Below are 22,066 nucleotides of genomic sequence, written 5' to 3'. Positions count from 1 at the left end.
AATTGGATTGGAGATCTTTCCAAGGCCCTTTTCTCAGTCCACACATTCCCCATGGCTTTAAATGATATTTAGATGCTAATCTCTTCCAACTCTATTCCTTTCTGAGACCTTTCTCCTGACCTCCAGATCCAGCCAGCCAATTGCCTACTAGCCATTTCCCACAACACCACAAGCATCATGTGTCTCAAAAGAACTCCTTTTGTATTTCCTAACCTATTAAAGGCAATAGGTGCACTCAATAAGCCAATTCAGAAACTTGTGAGTCATTCTAGAATCCCCTCACATTCCTTTACCCATTATATCTAATTGAGCATCAAGTAATATTGATTCTGTTAGGTATGTTTTGAATGTATCTTTTCCTTCCTCATCCTACCATTACTACTTCAGGTCAGACCTTCATCTCTCCCTAGATCAGTAAAAGTATAACTGATTTCTTTGCCTTCAATTTTGACCCTTGCTCCATCCTCCAGATTACAGCCATGACAATCCTCCTTTTTTTTTTTTTTGGACAGGCAGAGCTAGACAGTGAGATGAGAGAGACAGAAAGGTCTTCCTTCCGTTGGTTCACCCCCCAAATGGCTGCTATGGCCGGCGCGCTGCACCAATCCAAACCCAAGAGCCAGGTGCTTCCTCCTGGTCTCCCACGCGGGTGCAGGGCCCAAGGACTTGGGCCATCCTCCACTGCCTTCCCAGGCCACAGCAGAGAGCTGAACTGGAAGAGGAGCAACAGGGACAGAACCCAGCGCCCCAACCGGGACTAGAACCTGGGGTGCCGGCACCGCAGGCAGAGGATTAGCCTAGTGAGCCATAGTGCTAGCCAACAATCCGCCTTTAAAAGCAGATTTTGTCCAGTTATTTGCTTTAAATCACTTCATGGCTCCATAGCCTCCTTAGAATAAAGTCCCAACACCTATACATGGCATACCGGCCCTTCATTATTTTGGCCCAAACTGTCTCTCCAGGCTCACTTCTTGGCAATGATTCTCAACATGTTACATTCTTACTGAACCAACCTTCTTGTGGTTCCCTAAACATCTCTATGCTGATCACCTTTCTGTGGTCCTGCATGTGGTCCCTTTCACTCCTCTATTTCATGTTTGTTGGCAAAAATTCTACCTTTATTTCAAGATAGTTTGATTTTTATTTCCATTCTACAGCCTTTCTTAAGTTCCTCAGGTAGACTTGGGTATTTCTTCCTCTATACTAACTTGTCATCTTGCATTTGCCTTCATTACAATAATTATCCCTTCACATTCTATTTGTCATTTTCTGTGCCTTTCTTGAGTATAGGAACCATTCCTATTTAGCTCTATACAGCAAGTGCTTAGGGTGCCAATTTGCTGGTACAATTTGTTCATTTCTACCTTCCACTAATATCTCTGCTCTCTATAGCTGCAGAGAGAATAATTTATTCCTTCTCCTTCAACATTTGGCTAAAATGCCTTTTCCCTGATTACACTCACTTCACTCTAATCACTCTTTCATTTTATCGTGACCTCAGTGCTTTGTAGAGGGCTCCTCCAACAAACATTTGCAATTTACTGGTTTGGATTCCATTCCTTCTTCTAGTTCAACACACTAAACATTTAAGGATCATTTGCTGAAATCATCCATAGCAGTGTTTTTAAAATTAATTTCTTTTCAAAGGCCTATTTTTAATGTTTGGAGAAGCAATCAAACATCTATTACATGGATTCTAAGATTTTTGCCCTTTTCAAATCAAATATCCCTCCATTGATCAATAGGAACAAAAAAGGGAGTATACTAAGCTCCAAAAATTTGAACTCTAAAGAGAAAGAGTTCCAACAGTGATAAACTTAGCAGAAGAACAGAAAACAGAAACTCCCCAAACTAAGGGAAGCAACTCCCTCTCTTCCAACTTATCTCACTTTTTTTTCCTTCTATTCCTAATTATAAAGAGTAGTGCCATCCAGCTCCTTAAAAAGCTGGCAAGAGCCAGAAAAAAGAAAATCAACCTGACCAAGGAGCTTCTGGAATGGATTAATCCATTCAATTACTACAATTTGGGAAAAGAGAAAAAGAAGGCACAACACAGAATATCTGGGTAAGGGCTTTCATATTCTCAGTGTACTAAAACGTTAAGAACAACGCTAAATGAATAAAATAAAATAAAATAAAATAAAATAAAATAAAATAAATGAATAAAATCGGAAGGGCTACGCTACATTTATTTGTAATTCCTATACTGTATACTGCTTTATTTTCTTTCTTACTAAATATTGTGATTTCTGTAGGTAGAGTAAAAGTTCCATGGTGTCATCAACCACATAATACTTCTTTTGTAGCCCTCACATTACCCACCATACTAAGTAAATAGTGTACGCTTGAGAAATGTTTTTCAGTGACTGATTAATAAGTACTTAACTCTTTTTTCCTTTGCTATTTTCAATAATGATTATTATTCACAAGCCCATGGGGTCTTGGAAGCCAAGAGGAAGTATCCATCTGTTGGTATACATTTTCCCTTGGCTATGCATTATACAGAGATTTCCTCTGGAAATGTAAACAAAGGATGCCTGATGAGCCAGGACAAAGAGCTATATATAAAGATCAAGTAGCCACCGTTAACAAGGTCAAAGCATTCCCTTCCTTAACCAGAATAAAAGGAATCTTGGGTCTGTCTCTACCTCCTTATCATGCTCTCCAGTCCAACAGATAGTATTTTCCAACTGCCTAGCTACAGAACTCTAACAAGATATACTTCCATAGAATTCAGCTAACAAATCTGTAGTGATCTTAATCTCTGTTTCTCTAATAATAGGAAGACTTCAGCTTTGTTTACTTTCTGAGGAGAATAGAGAACAGGGAGAAAGAACAGGGATAGGGAGGCAGTATTTATGGCGTCTTTATGGCAAGTCAATCTGTGACAAAAACATTCGCAGACAATAAGAAGGGGAACAGGTTTGGCAGGAAAATAGCCTATTCTAGTTTCTCAGAAATGCCTTAGCTGGTATCCTCCACCCCCACCCAATGTGAAATGCCTGGTTTACACTATGAGTATAGTCATTCCCTTTAGACAAATCAGGATTAGATAAAATGAAAAAAAAATTCCAAATCACCCTTGAGTGTTTGGTTCTCCGGATTAACAATATCCTATTATTTATTTCATTTTATGAAGTATTTATAAGCATTATAAAATCCCAGGTCCCTTCTTTAACTGAATTTCTAATCCTGAGGCTTGTCTTGAATCTTTTTGCCCACACAGGCTCTGTGTTGAATGAGTATGATAAAGTAACCTAGATTCACCCTATTATTATGGGTATGGTAAGGGCACATCCCTGACCATCCAGAAGCAATGATGTCATGGAGGACTGTCATGGTCTTCCATAAACTATCCTGTAGGGCTCCTGTCAAAGACAGAATCCTAAACCAAGTAGATTATGGAGTTAATTCCCAAAATACACTCTCACACTCAACAGTATTATATTATCTCACTATCTTCCCCCAGTTCTCAATTAACATTTTTATTCTGTTGTCTCTATTTCCTGCATATATGCATCCATATCACAGTAGATTTTTTGTAGTGTGACATCCCTCAGAGGATAGATATTCTGCCCCTGCTGTTTTCTTTGTACCTGGTACAATGCCATGCATAAAGAGGTATTAATAAAAGTTGACCTTTTGTGTAGCCAAAGCTGACAATGGCTTGCACAGCGGGATTTAACAAGCATCCCTAAGGGTGCTTCTTGAATACCTTCACTACTGGTTCCTCATGGAGCTATTCATCCCTCCTACTTCACTTACATATGGGCAAATGTCACCACTTTAAGGCTTGGGCAGGAACACTAACTTCAGAAAGGTACTGTTAAATAAAACATCACCTGATACCTGAAAGGCTAAAATGACTCCTCCCCTATTAACACAATGATAAATTGTTTTTATGAAACTAGCTCCTTGCCACTTGAAAAGAGTAGGGCCCTGAATAAGAAGCTTTGGTTGGCAGGATCGGCTTGGGAAGGTTGGAACAAGTCTAAGTCTGGGTGAGGCAGGCCAGGGTGATAAGTTTCCAAGGGTGGAGAGATTAGATGTTAAAGAGGTCCTAAAGTGAATGAGTAATAAAACCAAACTGCTTACTTCGCTCTTCTGACTGCACCTTGCTCCGTACTTAATAGACTCTTTGATAAGAATGAAGAAGGTGATGATTATAATTTCTAACCATGTTTTATTCACTATTAACTGTCACTCCCCCTTCAATCATGCAAATTCTATACCATGGGATTCCTTATCTTGTCTCCCGCTTACAATATACTCTTGTCCCTTCACCAGTGTGAGTTTCTTATACTGTCATCTAACAGCATAATCAGAGGCTGTTAGAGTAGAACACAGAGAAATTCTGATGAGCTGAAAACCATTCTAAAATATTTTCTATTTTGTTTTTATCCTCCTGGAAAAGATAAGACAGTAGAGAAAAAGAACAGAATAAGGAAAGTAACCACTCACAGAATCATGACCTATGAAATCTGGTAAGACATCAAAGGTCTCATACTATTTTATAGCTAAGGACACTGAAACTGAGAAGCTAAATGAATTACATTCAAACCATGATTAATGAAAGAGCCAAGTCTAGAACTCATTTTTGCAATTCACATTCCAGCGTACTTTCTTTTCATTCTTTATGCTTTTTCCCAAATTACTCTACCCCATTCCTCAATCTCACACCTGAGTTTAATCAGTATTCTACATACAGCACTACTCTCTTACACAAATGGAGTATCCAGCAGGGATTAAATTGCTATGGTGTGCTCATCACACAAGTACACTCTATTAGATTAAAGCCAATATTTTACGAAAGCCAAATGTTTGGAGAGCAGGGGGTTACTCATAAAATAAAATGATTCTTTGCCTTACAAGAAGATTCTCCACAATCTCTTAAAATAAGAATCCTCAAGTGGAATTCAGACATAAGAATTTAATTAAATTATCTTATTGTTTAAGATAGAACAAGCTTGAACTTTTACACCTATCTGTCATACAAGTAAGATTAGAACTAGACTAGCAGGCTCTAAATAGAATTAGAAACATTTTTATCCAACCACTGTCCGTGAGGAATCGTGTAATATTTTACCCAGTTCAATTTACACCTTAAACACTACCATCACCTATTCAGCAAAATCAAAACAAAATCAAATGCTATGGCTGAAGTTTAATTCTCTTGAGAACAAGAGAGAAAATAACATCTTTTTTTTCATGTACATTTAAGAAGAGGTCAACCCCTCTTCTAAACACTGCTTTAAGCTTTGATGTAACAATTTTTAAGACCTTATACTTGTTCAGAACTTTACATCTTACAGACAAATTTAATATCAATATAATTTATTGGTAACAAGAACTGGAAAGGTAACAAGTGGGGACCATGTGGGAACACACAGAGTTTAGATAGGACTACCAGCAAGGGATGAAGGGAGAGTAGGCTAAGAAGAAGAGAAACAGTTCTGATAATATCATTACAGAAAGGATATGACGCTGAATGAACCTCAAGGACCCAGGATTCCCAACTTTCAGGAGTGATAATGTCCAATTTGCTGAAGAAAGAAGCAGACTTCTCTGATTCTGACACTGCCTTCTGTTTGGAAAGGAGAAACGATTTTCCCTTAGACTGTTGCTTCCTACTCCATTGCCACTGCATAGCTATTGTTTTAAACCATATATGTCTGTCACTTTCCATGGAATAAGCATCCTAATGAATGACTTTCCTCCAACTACCATTAAGTCCTTCATTCCAGATGACTGAGCTACACTCTGACAAAACTGAAGTCCCCAAATGACTGAGCTATACTTTGATGAAACTGAAGCACCCCAGAAGATCACCCAATTCACAGAATCTGAAAGAATCACAAATGTTTCTGTTACATACCTCAACCTGCTGGCAGATCTGTATTAGTTTGGCCATTTGATTTTCTAGTTCGCTGTTGCGCTTAACCAGGTTGGTGAGGTTCATCTCCAGAGTTTGCTGTCATCGCACAGTGTGAAGCCAGAGGGAAACAGGGAAGAGAGAAAAAAAGAACAATAAGCTTGAGAAACAATATCATGTACAGATCAGTCACAGTCAGTAGTCAAATACTTCAAAGATTCATTGAGCACTTGCTATAGGTGAAGCACTGGTGTAGGTACTAGTTAATAATGCTATTTGCTTCAGATTGTCATTATTGGGGAAAAGATGGCATTCATGATTCTTTGGGTGTAGGATGTATTGACATTAAAGCACCTAATGTGGGGCCGGCACTCTGGCACAGCGGTTAACACCCTGGCCTGAAGCGCTGGCAATTCCATATGGGCGCCAGTTCTAGTCCCTGCTGCTCCTCTTCCAATTCAGCTCTCTGCTGTGGCCTGGGATAGCAGTAGAAGATGGCCCAAGTCCTTGGGTCCCTGCACCCACGTGAGAGACCTGGAAGGAGCTCCTGGCTCCTGGCTTCGGATCGGCGCAGCTCCGGCCGTTGCGGCCACCTGGGGAGTGAACCAGCGGATGGAAGACCTCTCTCTCTCTCTCTCTCTCTCTCTCTCTCTCTGTCTCTACCTCTCTCTGTAACTGTCTTTCAAATAAATAAAATAAATCTTTTAAAAAAGCACCTAATGTGCTATACTATTTCTAAATTTTATTCTATACTATTCCTAAATTTTCAAAGTATTTAATAATCAATATCTCATTTTCCCATCATAGTAATCCTATAGTATATGAAGAACAGGTATCTTTTATAGAGAAGTAGACTAAAAAATGCAATTTAGTGAATGAGTACTATCTGCTGGACACTATGCCAAGCAATTGCATATATAATATTTAACAATCATAACAACCTCATGAAGTAGGATATTCTAGCATTTTACTGATAAGAGAATCAAGCTTCAGGGTGAAGGAAAAGTGTTTACCATACTCATATCACCATGAGACAAAGCTAGGACTGGAATTCAGGTCTTTAGCCCTCAGTCACCGTTTTGATTTTTTTTTTGTCTTTTTAATGATAAAATTTTATATTTTATCAGTAGCCTCCTTCAGAAAAAAGAGGTAGTATTTCCAGTGTAGGATTCATCAAAATCAAGCATTGTATCAATTTTCCTTCTTTGGCCCTGAGGCGTCACCCACAGAGATGCCAGGCTTCAAAAGCAAAGCCTGACTGGAACAAGAGAGGGCATTCTTTTAAGGAACACATTAGGAGCACTTTGCAGATCTGTTGAATATGACACAGTTACAATAGTACTAGAAATTCGAGCATATTTTCAGTTGAGCAAGCTACTCGCTCCCATCTCTAATGAGAAAAAATACAAAGTGTTCTGACCCTGCATTGATCATGGACTTTTGTAATTCCTCTGCATTCCAAGTCTTCAGTTATAGTAGCTGCTTCTCCTACAGGACCTGCCTCAATATTCCATCTATTCCTTTCTCACTAACCATCCCAATATTTCATAACTCTGTTCCAAATGTAATACTGTAACTTCCTGTTAGCACTCCTTTCTATGGTTGTCTCCATGGTTTCGAGTTGTTAAAAGTTCATGATTTCAGAATGGATGATGGAGAACCTGGGAATGTAGGTGGGATGTGAAGGAAAACAGGGGACTCAAGTTCTTGGCTCATTTTCTATCCACTAAGTAGCTATAGCTCCCTAAAATCTTGGCTTTCTTCCAATTAATATATCCCAGCAGATATACGTAGATATATCATTTCTAGGCTACATAGCCTTATTTTACTTGTTGGGGGCTATTGAGCATGGTGATGGCATGATGGTGATCCATGATTATGGATGCACTTAGGAGATTAATCTAGCAGCAATAAGGTGGGGCAGAGTGAAACAGGAAAGCTTGGGGCAGAGGGACACTGGTTAGCAGGAAGCTGCAATATTCCAGGCAGTTGGTAATGCAGATCTGGGCCAAGATAATAGGATAATCGAGAAAAACATGTTTCAAGAGAGAATTTGTCATGTCAAATATGCAGAGAGTACAAGAAATATGAGAACTGATAAAAGGCAGCTGGATTCAGTAATTAGAAGTTACAGATGACTTTTGAAAAAGGAGTTTCAGCAGAATTTTGGAAGTAGATGCCAAATCATACAAGGTTAAAGAGCACATCAGTAGTGACAAAGTGAAGGCTGCAAGTCTAGACTCCTCTTCAAAAGTCTGACCATAAGGTGAATACAACAGAGCTTGGTTTGATGAAAGGGTCTAGCTTAAGTTAGAGAGTAGGAATCAGTAATGGATTCAATCAGCTGATGATCCCTCTAGCAGACTAGTCCAAATTCCTATATCGATGGAAATTCCATTTATCACAAAAGACTATATTGACCTATAATTACATGGAAATAGAATGTAGATTGATGAACCCAGAGCAGATACAGAATTAGAAACCTGTAATTAATTTCCGTTCAAACACAGACTCCACAAGGAGAATGTGTTTAACAAGTATATGTGACCTGTTGCAACATTGGTCATGAAATTGATATCTCATAAATAATTCATAGCATAGAGCAGGACTAAGATCCTGCTGTGTGTTCCTCATTTCTGGCGCAGAATGGAGACTCACAGCTTCTAAAAAGCCACTGAAAACAAAAATTAGGGCTACACACATAATGTTGGGTCTGGTTAACTATGAGTCTTGGGTCACTATCACAAAATTGTGGCAAATGGTCAGTTTGATCTGGACCCCTAGCAATTTGCAGAACACCAGCACATTTTAACAACCCAAAACTAGAACTGACGAGATGACTCTAATTTCAACCTTACTTCATTAATATGAAAATGCTTTGAAAAATAAATCTTTGGCTAATGAAAACACCATCTGTTGATGGCTTTTTGCCACTGTTTTCTTACATTACGAGACATAATTTGAGGAAAACACCGAACATTTACTTACTCACTTCCTATTCATTTACAAGAAATTAAAACCTCCTCTCAAATTGGAATTGATTCTCGATAATGAACATATGCAAAGGGAAGCAGAGAACTGAAGCAATTATGCAGTCTATTTCCTCACCCTGTCCTTATCATGCCTAACACTGTCGAATCATTTAGAACTAAAATTCCTGAGCCATTCTAGGTTTAACTGATTTGACTGATTTGGTCAAGTAATTATCTTGTCTGTACTCTGGCTGAGCAAACAAAGAGGGTGTGTGTGTGTGTAAAATCTCTTTATGTAAAAGTAAACATGTCTGTTGTCCGGTTTTGAAAAATTGGTTTGTTTTGATCTTTTCTTGTGCAGTTCAGTTTATGACCGGGCCAAGTTCCCTCTGCCCAAGTCCAGTTAGTGCAGCTCTCTCAGAACAGTGGAAGCGTGATAGCAAGAAGTGGCAGGGGAGATTGGAATGGAGATATCTGCTGGGAGGAAACGGGGACAGGAGGTTGGCAGGGAGAGCAGGATGAAGCTCCCATTTCCTGCTGCAGGAGGTTACCTCTGGGCCCTTCTGTGCTTCCCCTTTGTGAGGATTACAGAAGCCGCTGCAGCTTATGAGGCTCTGAGACTCTTCAGCTTCCAGAAGACTACAACACTTTAGTTCTTCCCAAATTGTACATGTGTCTAAACAGTACAAAATGGGGGGGGGGATTTGGTTGACTTGCATAATTGAAATTGTAACAGGTTTGCATTAGCTAAATTGGCAGATTATATAATTCTGTTTTTACCTAGGTTCCCCTTTGTGTTGTACAGACTCCACCCTTCTGTGTTTCTACACCTTTCCCAAGCAGGAAAATGTTTTGCCATTTGAGAAAGTTGGGCACAGGCTATTTTTCTTCGAGACAGCATCCCATTAAAAGAAATGGCTTTCCTAACACTCTCAAATAATTGCTGTGGTTTTTTTTTTCCAATTCTCTAGACACAAGTTATTTCAGATAATTTTCTCTTTGGCTCCTTCAAGAATGCTACTCAGGCCAGTATTGTGGCATGGTGGGTAAAGCCACCACATGCAGTGCCAGCATCCCATATGGGCACCAGTTGAAGTCTGGCTGCTCCACTTCTGATCCAGCTCTCTATTATGGCCTGGGAAAGCAGTGGAACATGGCCAAAGTCCTTGGGCCCATGCACCAACATGGGAGACCCAGAAGAAGCTCCTGGCTCCTGGCTTTGGATCCGCCCAGCTCTAGCCGTTGTGGCTATTTAGGGAGTGAACCAGCAGATGGAAGATCTCTCTCTCTCTGCCTCTGCCTCTGTCTCTGCCTCTCTCTAACTCTGCCTTTCAAATGAATAAATCAATCCTTAAAAAATGAGTCATACTCATACATCAAAACACCAAATTTTCATTAAAGTGAGAAAGATTATTCTTAGGGAACAAACTAGACAATAATCTCTGTCATGCTCTGTAAAGGTACATGTGTTCACACATATATGAGCATACTTACATATATCAACCTAACACAGTAAGTCTTAAAGTCTGAAAACGGGTGTAGCCTTTTTGCTTGTTCTGTTGAAATATGCAGTATTGCCACCAAAGCCCATATTCTTTTTTTAATTTGAAGATTATCCAAATCTAGATAAGTTCCTGACTGTTTTGATGTGGGAACTGAACACCAGGTCAAGGATGGGAGGGAGAAATGAAGAAGTGAAGAAAGATCAATTTATCCCAAACCTGAGTCTTCCCAATTGACAAAAGACCATTTTATCTTTAAGGATAATCTGAGCCAGTGACTTCATTAGTATTCCCTGATATGCTCTTTTTTGACATCTTGTCTACACATTGATGTTCCCAGATTTCCCAAAATCCAGAAGCCAGAATGATCACAGGATTTGAGGGTCATATTCCGCCTTTTTTTTTTTTTTTAAAAACTGCTTGTCTTAAAATACTTACTTTGCTTTTGCTTCAGTCTGTCACTTTATATATCAATTACATATGGCCTTTCAACAACAGAACACGCCATCTGGCCCACAAACTGAAGCCCACACCCTTATGCCAGAGTTTATTCTTTCCCCAAACATTTATTTGCTTTTGTAGACACAGGCTATGTGTCAGAATGAGTTGTGTATGATATACTGGATGTATAGCATGTAGGTCTCCTTTACTTGAGCTTTGTTAGAGAATAATCAGACCTTCAAATTAGGTTAAACGGGTTGTCATTCTTCGTTTTAGAAGTTTCTGCAACTAGTAAGCAAAGATGGCCCAAACTTCTACTCCCCTTATCAGAAATGCTACCTGAACTGCCTAACATTCTTTCCTTTTTCTGTGCACCCTCTCTTCAAGTGTACAACATGACCAAATGTCTAGCTTAAATGGCTAAATTATTATTTGGACTTTCTAAAAGAAAACCTGTACTAAAAACCTAAATCAGATGTTTATTTTGATAATAGAATCGTGAGCCAAAGCCAACTCTGCTTTCCTGGAGGCCTCAGATTTATATTCCACTTGCACTATTCCTTTTCATTTCCTGACTCTCATGCACACCTTCCTCTTTCTCTTTCATCTCCTCTTCCTTCATGTCTAATTTTTAGACCATGAGTGCGCTTCAAGGCTCAATCTGTGGTCCCCACTCAGCTCACTACTGCACGACTCTACCTCCTTGCTGAAGATACACAAATCTATTTCTCTAGCTTTGATCTTTCAGCCACCAGACAGGTTTGAATTTCAACTCCTAGAACATTCTGTCCTTTGAGTTCTCAGAGTATGCCATGCTCTCTCCCATTCAGAAGTTTAAACAAACTTTTCTCTTGGCTAGAACATTCCCCTCTCCTAAACCCACCTATGTACCCAATGAAGGGTTCAAAAATCCACCCAAAATTTCTTTTGTGGTCTTTTTAATGCTCCCATAAAATTCCTTGTGCTTACATTGTCATTGTACTTCCCACAGTCTTATAACTAGGTCCTTGATTATCTGTCTTCCCACACTAAACTGAAAGCTCCACCAGGACTGTGATAGTGCTGTCCTTATCACTGTAACCTTGATACCTCTCCTGATGCTTGGTGCCTAATAGGTGTTCTGTAAATGATGAATGATTTTGAATCACAATGACATAAAACTCAAATCTAAAGTCAAAGCATCCCACCAAAACTGCTGCCCTTCCTTATCTCCCCATTTTGTCCTTGATATCACCATTCATCAAGACTTCCGCAACTCAAGGCTTTTACAATGCTTTCTCTATGTCATCTAGAACCACTACAACCATCATTCACCGAGTCCTGTCAATTGTGTCTTCATGGACTCTTCAGTTTGCCCTCTCTTCTCTAACAAATTCATTCATGATCCCCTATTTTGAGCTGGATGACATCCTTCCCTTGACCACTCCTCCTCACATCAGGCATCCTGTGAAAACTTGTTTCATGGCACTTACCATACTTGAATCAACATTTTCCATTTGATTGTCTATCTACCATACTGAACTCAATGCCCCTTCATGGCAGGGACTATGCCTTTATTCCCTGTGTCCCCAGCTCCTACCACAGTACCCAAAATATTCTATAAACAAAGTTAATGTTCATTATTTTTTTGATAAATGAATGAATAAATCCCTAGCTTAAATCTTAGAAGCTATAGTTTAAGTTACTGTCTGCTCTAACTTCAGGGGAGGCAAAGAACATGGTATTATCTCATCATATCAACCTTTCATGAACTTGAAGGCCATTACCACACTTTCCCCTTTAAAATCCACTTCTTTGAGTTCAGTAATTCTTATTTCCTTAATATTTTTCTCACCTATATTTGTTTTCTTATTTTTAAAAGATTTATGTATTTATTTGAAAGAGTTACAGAGAGAGAGAGAGAGAGAGAGAGAGAGAGATCTTCGATCCATTGGTTCACTCCCCAGATGGCTGCAATGGCCTAGGTTGGGCCAGGCTGAAGCCAGGAGCTAAAAGCTTCATCTGGATCTCCCACTTGGGTGGCAGGGACCAAAGCACTTGGGTCATCTTTCATTGGTTTTCCCAGGCCATTGGCAGGGAGCTGGATCAGAAGTGGAGCAGCCAGGAAACCAACTGGCACCCACATGGGATGCCAACACCTCAGGTAGCAGCTTTACTGGCTACACTACAATGCCAGATCCTATATTTCTATAATATGTTTTTTTTCCCAACAATAACAGTATTTTCATCAACCCAAGAACAATCTCTGAGTCAACATTTAATAAACTGTTCTCAAACTAATTATGGTTAGCTCCTCTCAGATGTTTAGGAGGAGTAGACTTGGGACAAAAAAAAAAATAACAACAACAACACAGAAAGCTAAGAGCACAGAGAATAGGAGTGTCTACTCACTAAATTTGATCTCAACAAGAAGAAACAACAGAAAATATCTTCCAACACCGGATCTGGCTAACAACAAATGAGTACAGAACCAGAAAAATCATTACAAATGTTGTAGGGAAACGAAGAAGAATTCAAATGATTCTTAGGACACAGTTTGAGTGGAGATGCGATAAAACACATTTTTTTTACCCATAGACACATGTGAAACATGTATAGATTTATACATATTATGGGAAGCAAGCTTTGATTAGTGAGGAGAAGCTGATCTGCAAGCAAGAACATCTTTACAACTATGACTTGAAGGCTGGTTTAGATGAGAAGCCCATGGCAGATATTGCCCCCTCCCCATCCACACATGTCCACCACCATCACCACCACATCTTGGAGAACACAAAGGTGAACCAAAATGCTTTGTGTTTATTTTACTGAGCTATTATGATTCAGTATCTAAATGTGTTAGAATAAGAAACTATTTTTTGTCCGGCGCCGCAGCTCACTAGGCTAATCTTCCGCCTGCAGCACCGGCACCCTGGGTTCTAGTCCCGGTTGCTCCTCTTCCAGTCCAGCTCTCTGCTGTGGCCCGGGAGTGCAGTGGAGGATGGCCCAAGTCCTTGGGCCCTGCACCCCATGGGAGACTGGGAGAAGCACCTGGCTTCTGGCTTCGGATCGCCACAGTGCACTGGCTGCAGCGTGCCGGCCAGAGCGGCCATTGGGGGGTGAACCAATGGAAAAGGAAGACCTTTCTCTCTGTCTCTCTCTCTTTCACTGTCCACTCTGCCTGTCAAAAAAAAAAAAAAAAAAGAAAGAAAGAAAGAAAAAAAGAAAAGAAACTACTTTTTTCTATTCCCTCACTTAATGGTAATTCACCCTGGCCTCCATTGAAGATATTTGTTACCATAAGTATGTGTGAACTGATTTATTTATTAGAGTGATTCTTAGCTTCAAGGTAGATTCTACTGAACCTTCCATAAGGTAGATATTGGAAGGCTTGTCTTACATCATGGCCACCTCCTACACAACTTATCAGAAAATTATACCAGACACTCTCTTGTCTTCACATAAATAACACACATTTATGGATGTACTTTGATATACAGTCATTCTCAGTTACTCATTCATGCAAGAATACACACTCATATATAGTGATAAATATATTATGCAAATGCATTCTCTCTCAACACAGTCTATCATAAGGATATTTCTATTTCTCTTATATTAATACTCATACTGGTTCAAAAACAGTCAAATGCCCATTGGTATCCAAGTTGAAAGGGTAACTCTGTTGGCTGACAGAAGTGGGTGTCAAGTGGGTGAGTAGACAAATGACTTGGAGAAGGCAGCAGCTGAGTGAGAATGGGTGGGTAGATGACAGAGTGACAAGTTAGGAAGAAAGACAAGTAATCAACTGTGATAAGATTCTAGAATATCATATTTTCCAACCTTTTAACTCTCTTTGTGGCTTTCCTTTGAACTTTCTCCAAGTCTCATATCTCCCTTCTTTTTGTCTGGCAATCTCCAGCTTTCTCTGTCTCACTCTGTATTCAGTGTGTGTGTGTGTGTTTCTTTCCCATGACAAAAAGCTTACTCCAGTGCTGGGTAATATTTTAAAGTAACAATATTCCTGATATGTAAATTTAATTGCATTTAAGAACTATCTGTAATAATGAATTTATGAAAATATGATGAAAAAAGAAAAGGTGTTTGTTTATTCATTTCAGGAAATTACTCTATTCCCGCTGGTTTTCATCCCTATATTTTTGTCAGCAGTGGGTATAAATGTGAAGATATCACTCTCAAAGAGAATTATAATAATCACATCTGATTTATACTCATGTCACCATAGGGTTAGACAGTTGGAAAACCCAGCAATTAAATGAATAGGCACTTAAAATTAAGGACATGTCATACTTTTGTTAACACTCTGGTTTTGAACATTGTCAGGAGTTCACAGGATATTTTTTCAGACTTCTAAAGAACTCATAATGGCAAGACAGGCTTATATCTTCTAATACAGGAACCAAAGCAAGCTACAGACAGCTGTATACTTCCTGAAATTCTGTTGTGAAGACTTAATTCATTTAGGTTTCTTGAGCATATACTATGTGTGCTAGATACTAAGGTAGATAGTGAAAAAATAAAAAACATTGAGTCTGGCCTCAAGGAATATAAGATATATCTTTGATGTGTTGAAGTGACCTTATCAGATATGAATTGAACACTAGAGAATAGGTAGGATTCCTAAGTATTTCTTTTCTTTTTTTTGACAGGCAGAGTTAGTGAGAAAGAGAGACAGAGAGAAAGGTCTTCCTTCCATTGGTTCACCCCCCAAATGGCTGCTACGGCCGGCGTGCTGCACCGATCCAAAGCCAGGTGCTTCCTCTTGGTCTCCCATGCGGGTGCAGGACCCATCACTCCCGGGCCACAGCAGAGAGCTGGACTGGAAGAGGAACAACCGGAGCAGAATCTGGCACCCCGACCGGGACTAGAACCTGGGGTGCTGGCACCGCAGGTGGAGGATTAGCCTAGTGAGCCACTGCGCCGGCCAGATTCCTAAGTATTTCAAGAGAAGAGTACTAGTGAAAGAGTCAGAAACAAGAACGGTATAGTTAGAAGACAGGAGGCTCACCTGGGCATAGAAGGTAGCATGTTTGAGAGTAGTAGGGGCAGCATGGAAATCAAGTTGTATAGGACTTACACTATTAAGTTGAGGTCTGTCAGCAACAGACAGCTACCAAAAATTGATCTCTTTACAAATCCAACATTTATTAATACAGTGATATCAATCTTTTATAAGGCAGGAACTCATGTGATAATGTAAATTAAAATATGAAATTTTTCTAGAAATGCAGCATACATCATGAAGTAAGATATATTGGGATTACTAAGTGAAAAGAGAAGGGATGGAGAAAATAATTGCTGTGCTAGGCCTTACATTAATCAAAACTGTTAAGAACACAAGTACTCTTTAAAGCTACTAGCCTTCTGAAGGACACGTGTCTTGCATTGCACCCTATGGGTAGACCAGATGACTACATAAGATCATGACCCTATACCTAGTACCTGAAGCCCTCTAATCCATTCTGAGTATATCCTGAGAAGACACGCTAGCAACCCAAGTTATTCTGACCTATAATATAATGATTTTGTCTTTGCTGAACAAATAAATATTAGAGGTCACTAATCTTAATCAGAGTTAGCATATAGAAGGTAGTTATAAATGCCAACAATGAAACTCAGAGCCAAAAAGTAAAAACAAATACTGTATTAGTTACTGGCCAACAAGTCAATCCTATATATATTATTTCTCCCTGTTCCTTTAGGACTCTGCTGCTCCTCTCATGGTCAGAGGAGTATGTTCAGAGTCTTCCCCCATCACTTCTGGCAACCAGATTTCTCCTTTTTCCTTGGGGAATAGTCAAGCAGATTAAGGGGATAATCCTAAATGAATTTCTAATTTAAAATTAACCCAAAGAAGTGAGCATATATGACACTAAAAGTCAGACTTCCTTTCTACTTAATGTGGAGAACTAACATCCTTTTACACTTGGCACCAAACCAAAGTGACCACACACACACACACACACAAGCACCAGCTCCTTCTCCCTCCCTAAAGTCCAAGATGTTCCAGACATCATAACAAACCACACAGTTGAGAATGATTCATATGTTTCTACTCTCTGCCCAAAAATGAACAAAAATAGTTTCCATTTAATTTATAATCAGAGTTTTCTGCACATTTCCTAAAAATATTAAAGGGGAACTATTACAATGGCCTTTCTTGCTCTAAAAATTACTGATTTGTCATAGACTAGAGTGTCTTTTGATAAAATACGTTTGTGTTTCCTCCATCTCTGCAGACAAGAGCTATAGCTACATGATGCCAAATATCTAATCAATCATCCAATGTTTTTATGTTTTCGGGAGTTTTGAAATAGTTGGTGTTCTGTAGATACAGGCTGACTCGATCCAGTCTTTTTGTTATCTCAACAGTACATATGGCTACAGATTTTTCTGTTTGGAATATTTCTCAAGGCCAATGCTCATTATAGTTCCAACACCTGCAAATATTTGGCAGAGTTTGTTCCATCCTCTCTGTGTCCACTATTCTTCCTACAACCCTGCCCCCATCATTTGCTATTATGAAGCTGTGTGTTTATACAATACGTCCTTTCCTTGATGCTGTTAATCATTTATCTGTGACCCATGAAATGTGAAGTTGCTGGAGCATAAATTAATGTTTCAAATCACATTTCATGGGGAAAACTTAGGTCCAAAACAAAGTGGCAGAGGCTACAGCAGAAAGGACAGTTAATCTAGAGGCTGGGTTCCAATTCTAGCTCTGCTACTATTTACCAGTTCCTAGACTTTAACTTAATCACTTTTCAGTTTATATGACTTTAAAGCATAGGGCCGCGTGGACACTTTACTTAGTGGTTAAGCCACCAGTTGGGATACCCACAATCCAGATCAGAGTATCTGGTTCCAATCCCAGCTCTGCTCCCAATTCAAGCTTTCTGATAATGCAGACCCTAGAAGGCAAAAGGTGATGGCTCAAATAATTGGGTCCCTGCAACCCACATGGGGCACCTAGTTTGAGTCCCCAGATTCTGGGCATTTGGGGAGGGAATGAGCAAATAAGAACTCCCTCTCCCTCTCTCTTTCTCTTTCTGCCTCTCAAATAAATACATAAAGAAAAATTTAGTGTAGGGCTTCAAGTAGATCGAGTCCAAGGTCTAACATTTTATGATTCTATGAATTGAAGTCAATGAGATTATTCCCCTCTGTAGCTTTGATGTTAATAAACTGAAATGAAAAGATAAATATTGACTTTTTAATCCATTTATAAGCAACACATAAAAAGCAAAAAAAAAATAATAACAAAGAGGCACCAATTGTTGTCAGCATAACTATTCTCAATATTATTTGCAATAAATTTCACAAGGGAAATGAATCGTACTCTGAGTACTAGTCCTGTTACCCTCACTGATATCATAATTTTTTTATAAATAAGTTACAATGAATTTTCTAGAGTATGGCAGGAGGGAAATCTCCACTCCCTTCTTGCCCTTCTTTCATCTTATAGGATCATTCTACTAACTTGGCTTATGTACTCTGGCCCTATTTTGGAGTGGTAATCTTACTACCCACTTAAACATTTTATTTTTCTGGAATCTCTGTTAAGTAATTTCTTTCTTGTGGGAAATTATACCATGCAGCAGGTAGACGATGGAAAATAAAACAATTTGCTGGATCTGGCATTTGATAACATCAATGTAAAGTAGGAGGACTTTAAAAATTAGGCACTTTGACTTCCATATAAATATCATATGGCAAAACTTCAGAAAACCCTGTCTAGTGAACACAAAAGAGCAGAAACTTCCAAGGTGGTGATTGTCAACAATGGGTTCAGTCCATAGCCCACAATAATGAACATTGGCACAACATTTGATACTGGATGAAACATCTGTCTTCAGTTAAAATTTTAGCTTAGAGCAATGATTATTGCTCCTGATTTCATAGCATACTGGTTTTTTCTTTTCTTTTTTTTTTTTTTTTAAGACAGGATTTAGAATTAGCCTGTTAAGTGCTTATAGGCAGTCGGTAGTGGCTGATGCCAAACTTTTGCTTCTTCAGTGTACTGAGTATGCAAACCCAAACATACACTAATGTCCTTCATAAAAATCTCTCACCTAGATAGATATACTCAGACACCTCCACCCACACCTACACAGACACACACCTGAAACATATGCAAATCAGCACATATGCTAATTGCAGTACACCTACACAGGTACTCACATACTTAAAAGAAGAGGCAGAAAGATCAGAGGAAAGATATGTAATGTATAATATGTCACTGACAGAGAAGAGAGGGTGTTGCTTTCCTAGACCAACAACTGGTGGGGCAGACTGTAAGCTAACTCCCCCAGAATCAGCTAGAAGCAAATGAATGCGAGCAGATTTATGTACAGATGAGATAGGTTCTAGTGGGAGCTAGCAGATGAATAAGTTATTCCTCATGATAACAATTTGAAGTTAACTCACTTGTCATATAGGGAAAGTGACCCATTTTATTAGGGAACTTGCTACCTGTATAACTGTGTATTAAGAGTAAAAGTTGTGAAAGGGACATTTCCCACATCCCTTACCTTGAGTTTCTCAAATCGATCATTCAAGGATGCAACCTGATGGTCTCGGTGACGACCCACCAGTTTGCATAAGGCACAGATCAACTGATCATCAGATACACAGTACATATTCACTTTCTCATTCTCATGGTCCAGGCAGGTGATTCCTCGAAGATGTGTGTCTGGCACTGGTTCCACCAGGCGGTGGCTGGTAAAAGGTTTCTTGTTAGGGTGCGTGGCCCGCAGACAACGGTCACAGTAGGAGACCTCACAGGTGATGCATGTTTTCACTGCATCCCTTGGTGGGTCCTGCTCACAGAACTGGCAAGCAATTCTCTCACTAGACATGGCGGTGCTGGGCCTGTAAGTCCTCTCCCGACGGCTCTCACTTGGTGAATTGGGCCCACTGACGGAAGCCTTCTGGAAGCGATCAATAATGTTCTGGAGTGTCACATTCCTCTTGAGGCCATCCAGGCCTCGGTGGTTCAGTGAGATAACATACCTGCAGGTAGGACACTGGAAAGCAGTAATGGGTTCAATGGATTCACCAGAGCTGCAGCTCGAGACCAAGATGCGGTGGGCACAGTTGAAGCAGAGACTGTGAGCACAAGGGAGAAGAAGGGGGTCTTCAAACAACTCTAGACAGATTGGACAGGTCAATTCAGACTCCAGTGTTTCCATCTTTAGTGGAAATAATCCTGCTGAGGCATTAACAACCACAGAGGCTGGGCTTTCACCTGCAAGGAATTACAAAGCAAGAGTCATTAAGCATTTCCAAAGGAAAAGTGGATATAGTATAACTATACACCAACCAGTGGAGGTTTTGCACAATGGACTACCCAGGGATGCTTGAGCAATAAGAAAGCAATCTGAGAATTAATCAGGAAACCTTTCTGCCCCCTACCCTCTCAAACCTTGTTTTTGACAAATGCATGAGTATATTTTTGCGCACTGATAAATAGAACTGAGTGGCCTCCTCTGAACTCTGGTTTACTGATTAACATTATCATTCCCTCACATATTCTCCTGCCCTGTACTATGATGAGTCTGAGGCCCTGCAAAGTTCTCAATCTCTATTTTTCAATATTGTTCTCTTTTTCACTTCAAGGTGAGATTTAGGGGCTGCTCCTATTTCACATCCACTGGAAGGAAAACAAGGCCATATTTCAAACTAACTTTCCACTTCCTGACATGATTCCAGCCTGAGAAGCTGCATAAAAAAGAAGAGAGCTTTAGAAAAATCTAGTTTTTGGTGCAGGATAATATGTTCTTTTTCAGTGTACACTTGAATTACTTCCTATTACCTCACATGGAAATTTCTATTCCATCTCACTTCTAGTAAACTGAGTTACTAGAGAAAAAAGATGATAGTTTTCACTTTCACTTTCTGCCCTCAACCTCAGAAAACATCTCATCAACCCAAATTAGAAATATAGGGGCCATTGCTGTGGCATAATGGGAAAAGCTGCCGCTTGCAGTGCTGGCATCCCATATGAGCACTGGTTCAACTCCCAGCTGCTCCACTTCTTATCCAGCTCTCTGCTGTGGCCTGGGAAAGCAGTAGAGAATGGTCCAAGTTCTTGGGCCCCTATACGCAGGTGGACCATCTGGGGGAGTGAACCAGCAGGTGGAAGACCTCTCTCTCTCTCTCTCTCTCTCTCTCTCTCTCTCTCTCTGCCTCTGCGTAACTCTGCCTTTCCAGTAAATAAATAAATAAATCTTAAAAAAAGAGAAATATCTTCAACTTTTTTACTTACTCAGCAATAGTTGCTGATCAATGATGAAGTCATACTACCTTGTGGTTTCAGTTTGGTTTTATTATTAAGCACCCACAGAACTAGTAAAAATCTGCTATGAAGCTCTCACGTGTCTGTTTGTATTTCCTAAAACATAACAGGGTACAAATCAAGACCTAGATAAAAAATTAGCAGGATGAGCAGCCAGAAATTTTCAGATCTGGTATCCTTCATTTTGGTATGCAGTAGAGAGTAAAATAAGTCACCCAACTCACAAGAGACCAACTTCTTGTCAACCTATCTGTTTTCCCACAGGCATTTCTGAGCTGAACATACAGATTCTTATTGCCATGGGTCTACCATAATCTACACACATAAATATTCTAGGTTAGCCATAAATAAGGAAAACTATAAAACATATGTTATTGACTGAAAATGTTAATCCTACTTATAATAAATAAAAACATATCTTTTTGTTTTAAGTACATTTGTTCATCATCTCACTATCATTGGAGACACTCAACAGGTCTTGATAATTTGATTCTGCCATTAATATTTGTTCAAATACTGTCATTTACTAGTGATATCTACACAGCCCTCTCACAGGATTCATAAATATTGAGTACAATCATACCTTGTGCATAAGTATGATAGATATATACATAAAAGCTATTGCTATATCAAACCTTTTTAAGTGCAATGAACTATCTATTTAATGGAAATCTATAGCAAATTGAGCCATAAAAGTGAAGCATTTGTTGGTAATGCAGTCACTCTTAGTTGGTTTTATAGGTTCAAATGCTTATATAACCACTTTTCAAAAAATGTATATGTGTGGTATTTTTATTTAACAGTTTACAAGTGCTTGAAAATTTTTGGCCAGTAAGATATAGCTTACAACATCTAACAGCAGTTACTTACAGAGATGAAAAAGTATAACAACTGAAATGTACATATATCATAGAATATTAAAATTGAAAGAGACCTTAGAAATGAAGGATTCCAGCTTCCACTCAAGGTACAAATATTGCCT

The 22,066-nt window shown here is 39.3% G+C and overlaps 1 protein-coding gene across 3 annotated transcripts in view; it reads right to left on the bottom strand.

Moving 5' to 3' along the window:
- The window catches only part of MID2 (midline 2), a 95,648-nt gene that overhangs the window by 61,237 nt on the left and 12,345 nt on the right, over positions 1 to 22,066 (bottom strand). For all 3 annotated transcript variants that reach the window (XM_062183464.1, XM_062183463.1, XM_062183465.1), the window contains exons 2-3: positions 19,319 to 20,034; positions 5,876 to 5,971 (exon numbers count right to left, since the gene is read on the bottom strand). In XM_062183464.1, coding sequence (XP_062039448.1) covers positions 5,876 to 5,971; positions 19,319 to 19,978 — 756 coding nt within the window. In that variant the 5' untranslated portion in view covers positions 19,979 to 20,034. The remainder of the gene's footprint in view (positions 1 to 5,875; positions 5,972 to 19,318; positions 20,035 to 22,066) is intronic.

The sequence above is a fragment of the Lepus europaeus genome, chromosome X, assembly GCF_033115175.1.
Source record: "Lepus europaeus isolate LE1 chromosome X, mLepTim1.pri, whole genome shotgun sequence".
Taxonomy (NCBI): domain Eukaryota; kingdom Metazoa; phylum Chordata; class Mammalia; order Lagomorpha; family Leporidae; genus Lepus; species Lepus europaeus.
The sequence above is the reverse complement of the archived record's forward strand: the minus strand, read 5'-3'. Positions and strand labels throughout refer to the sequence as shown.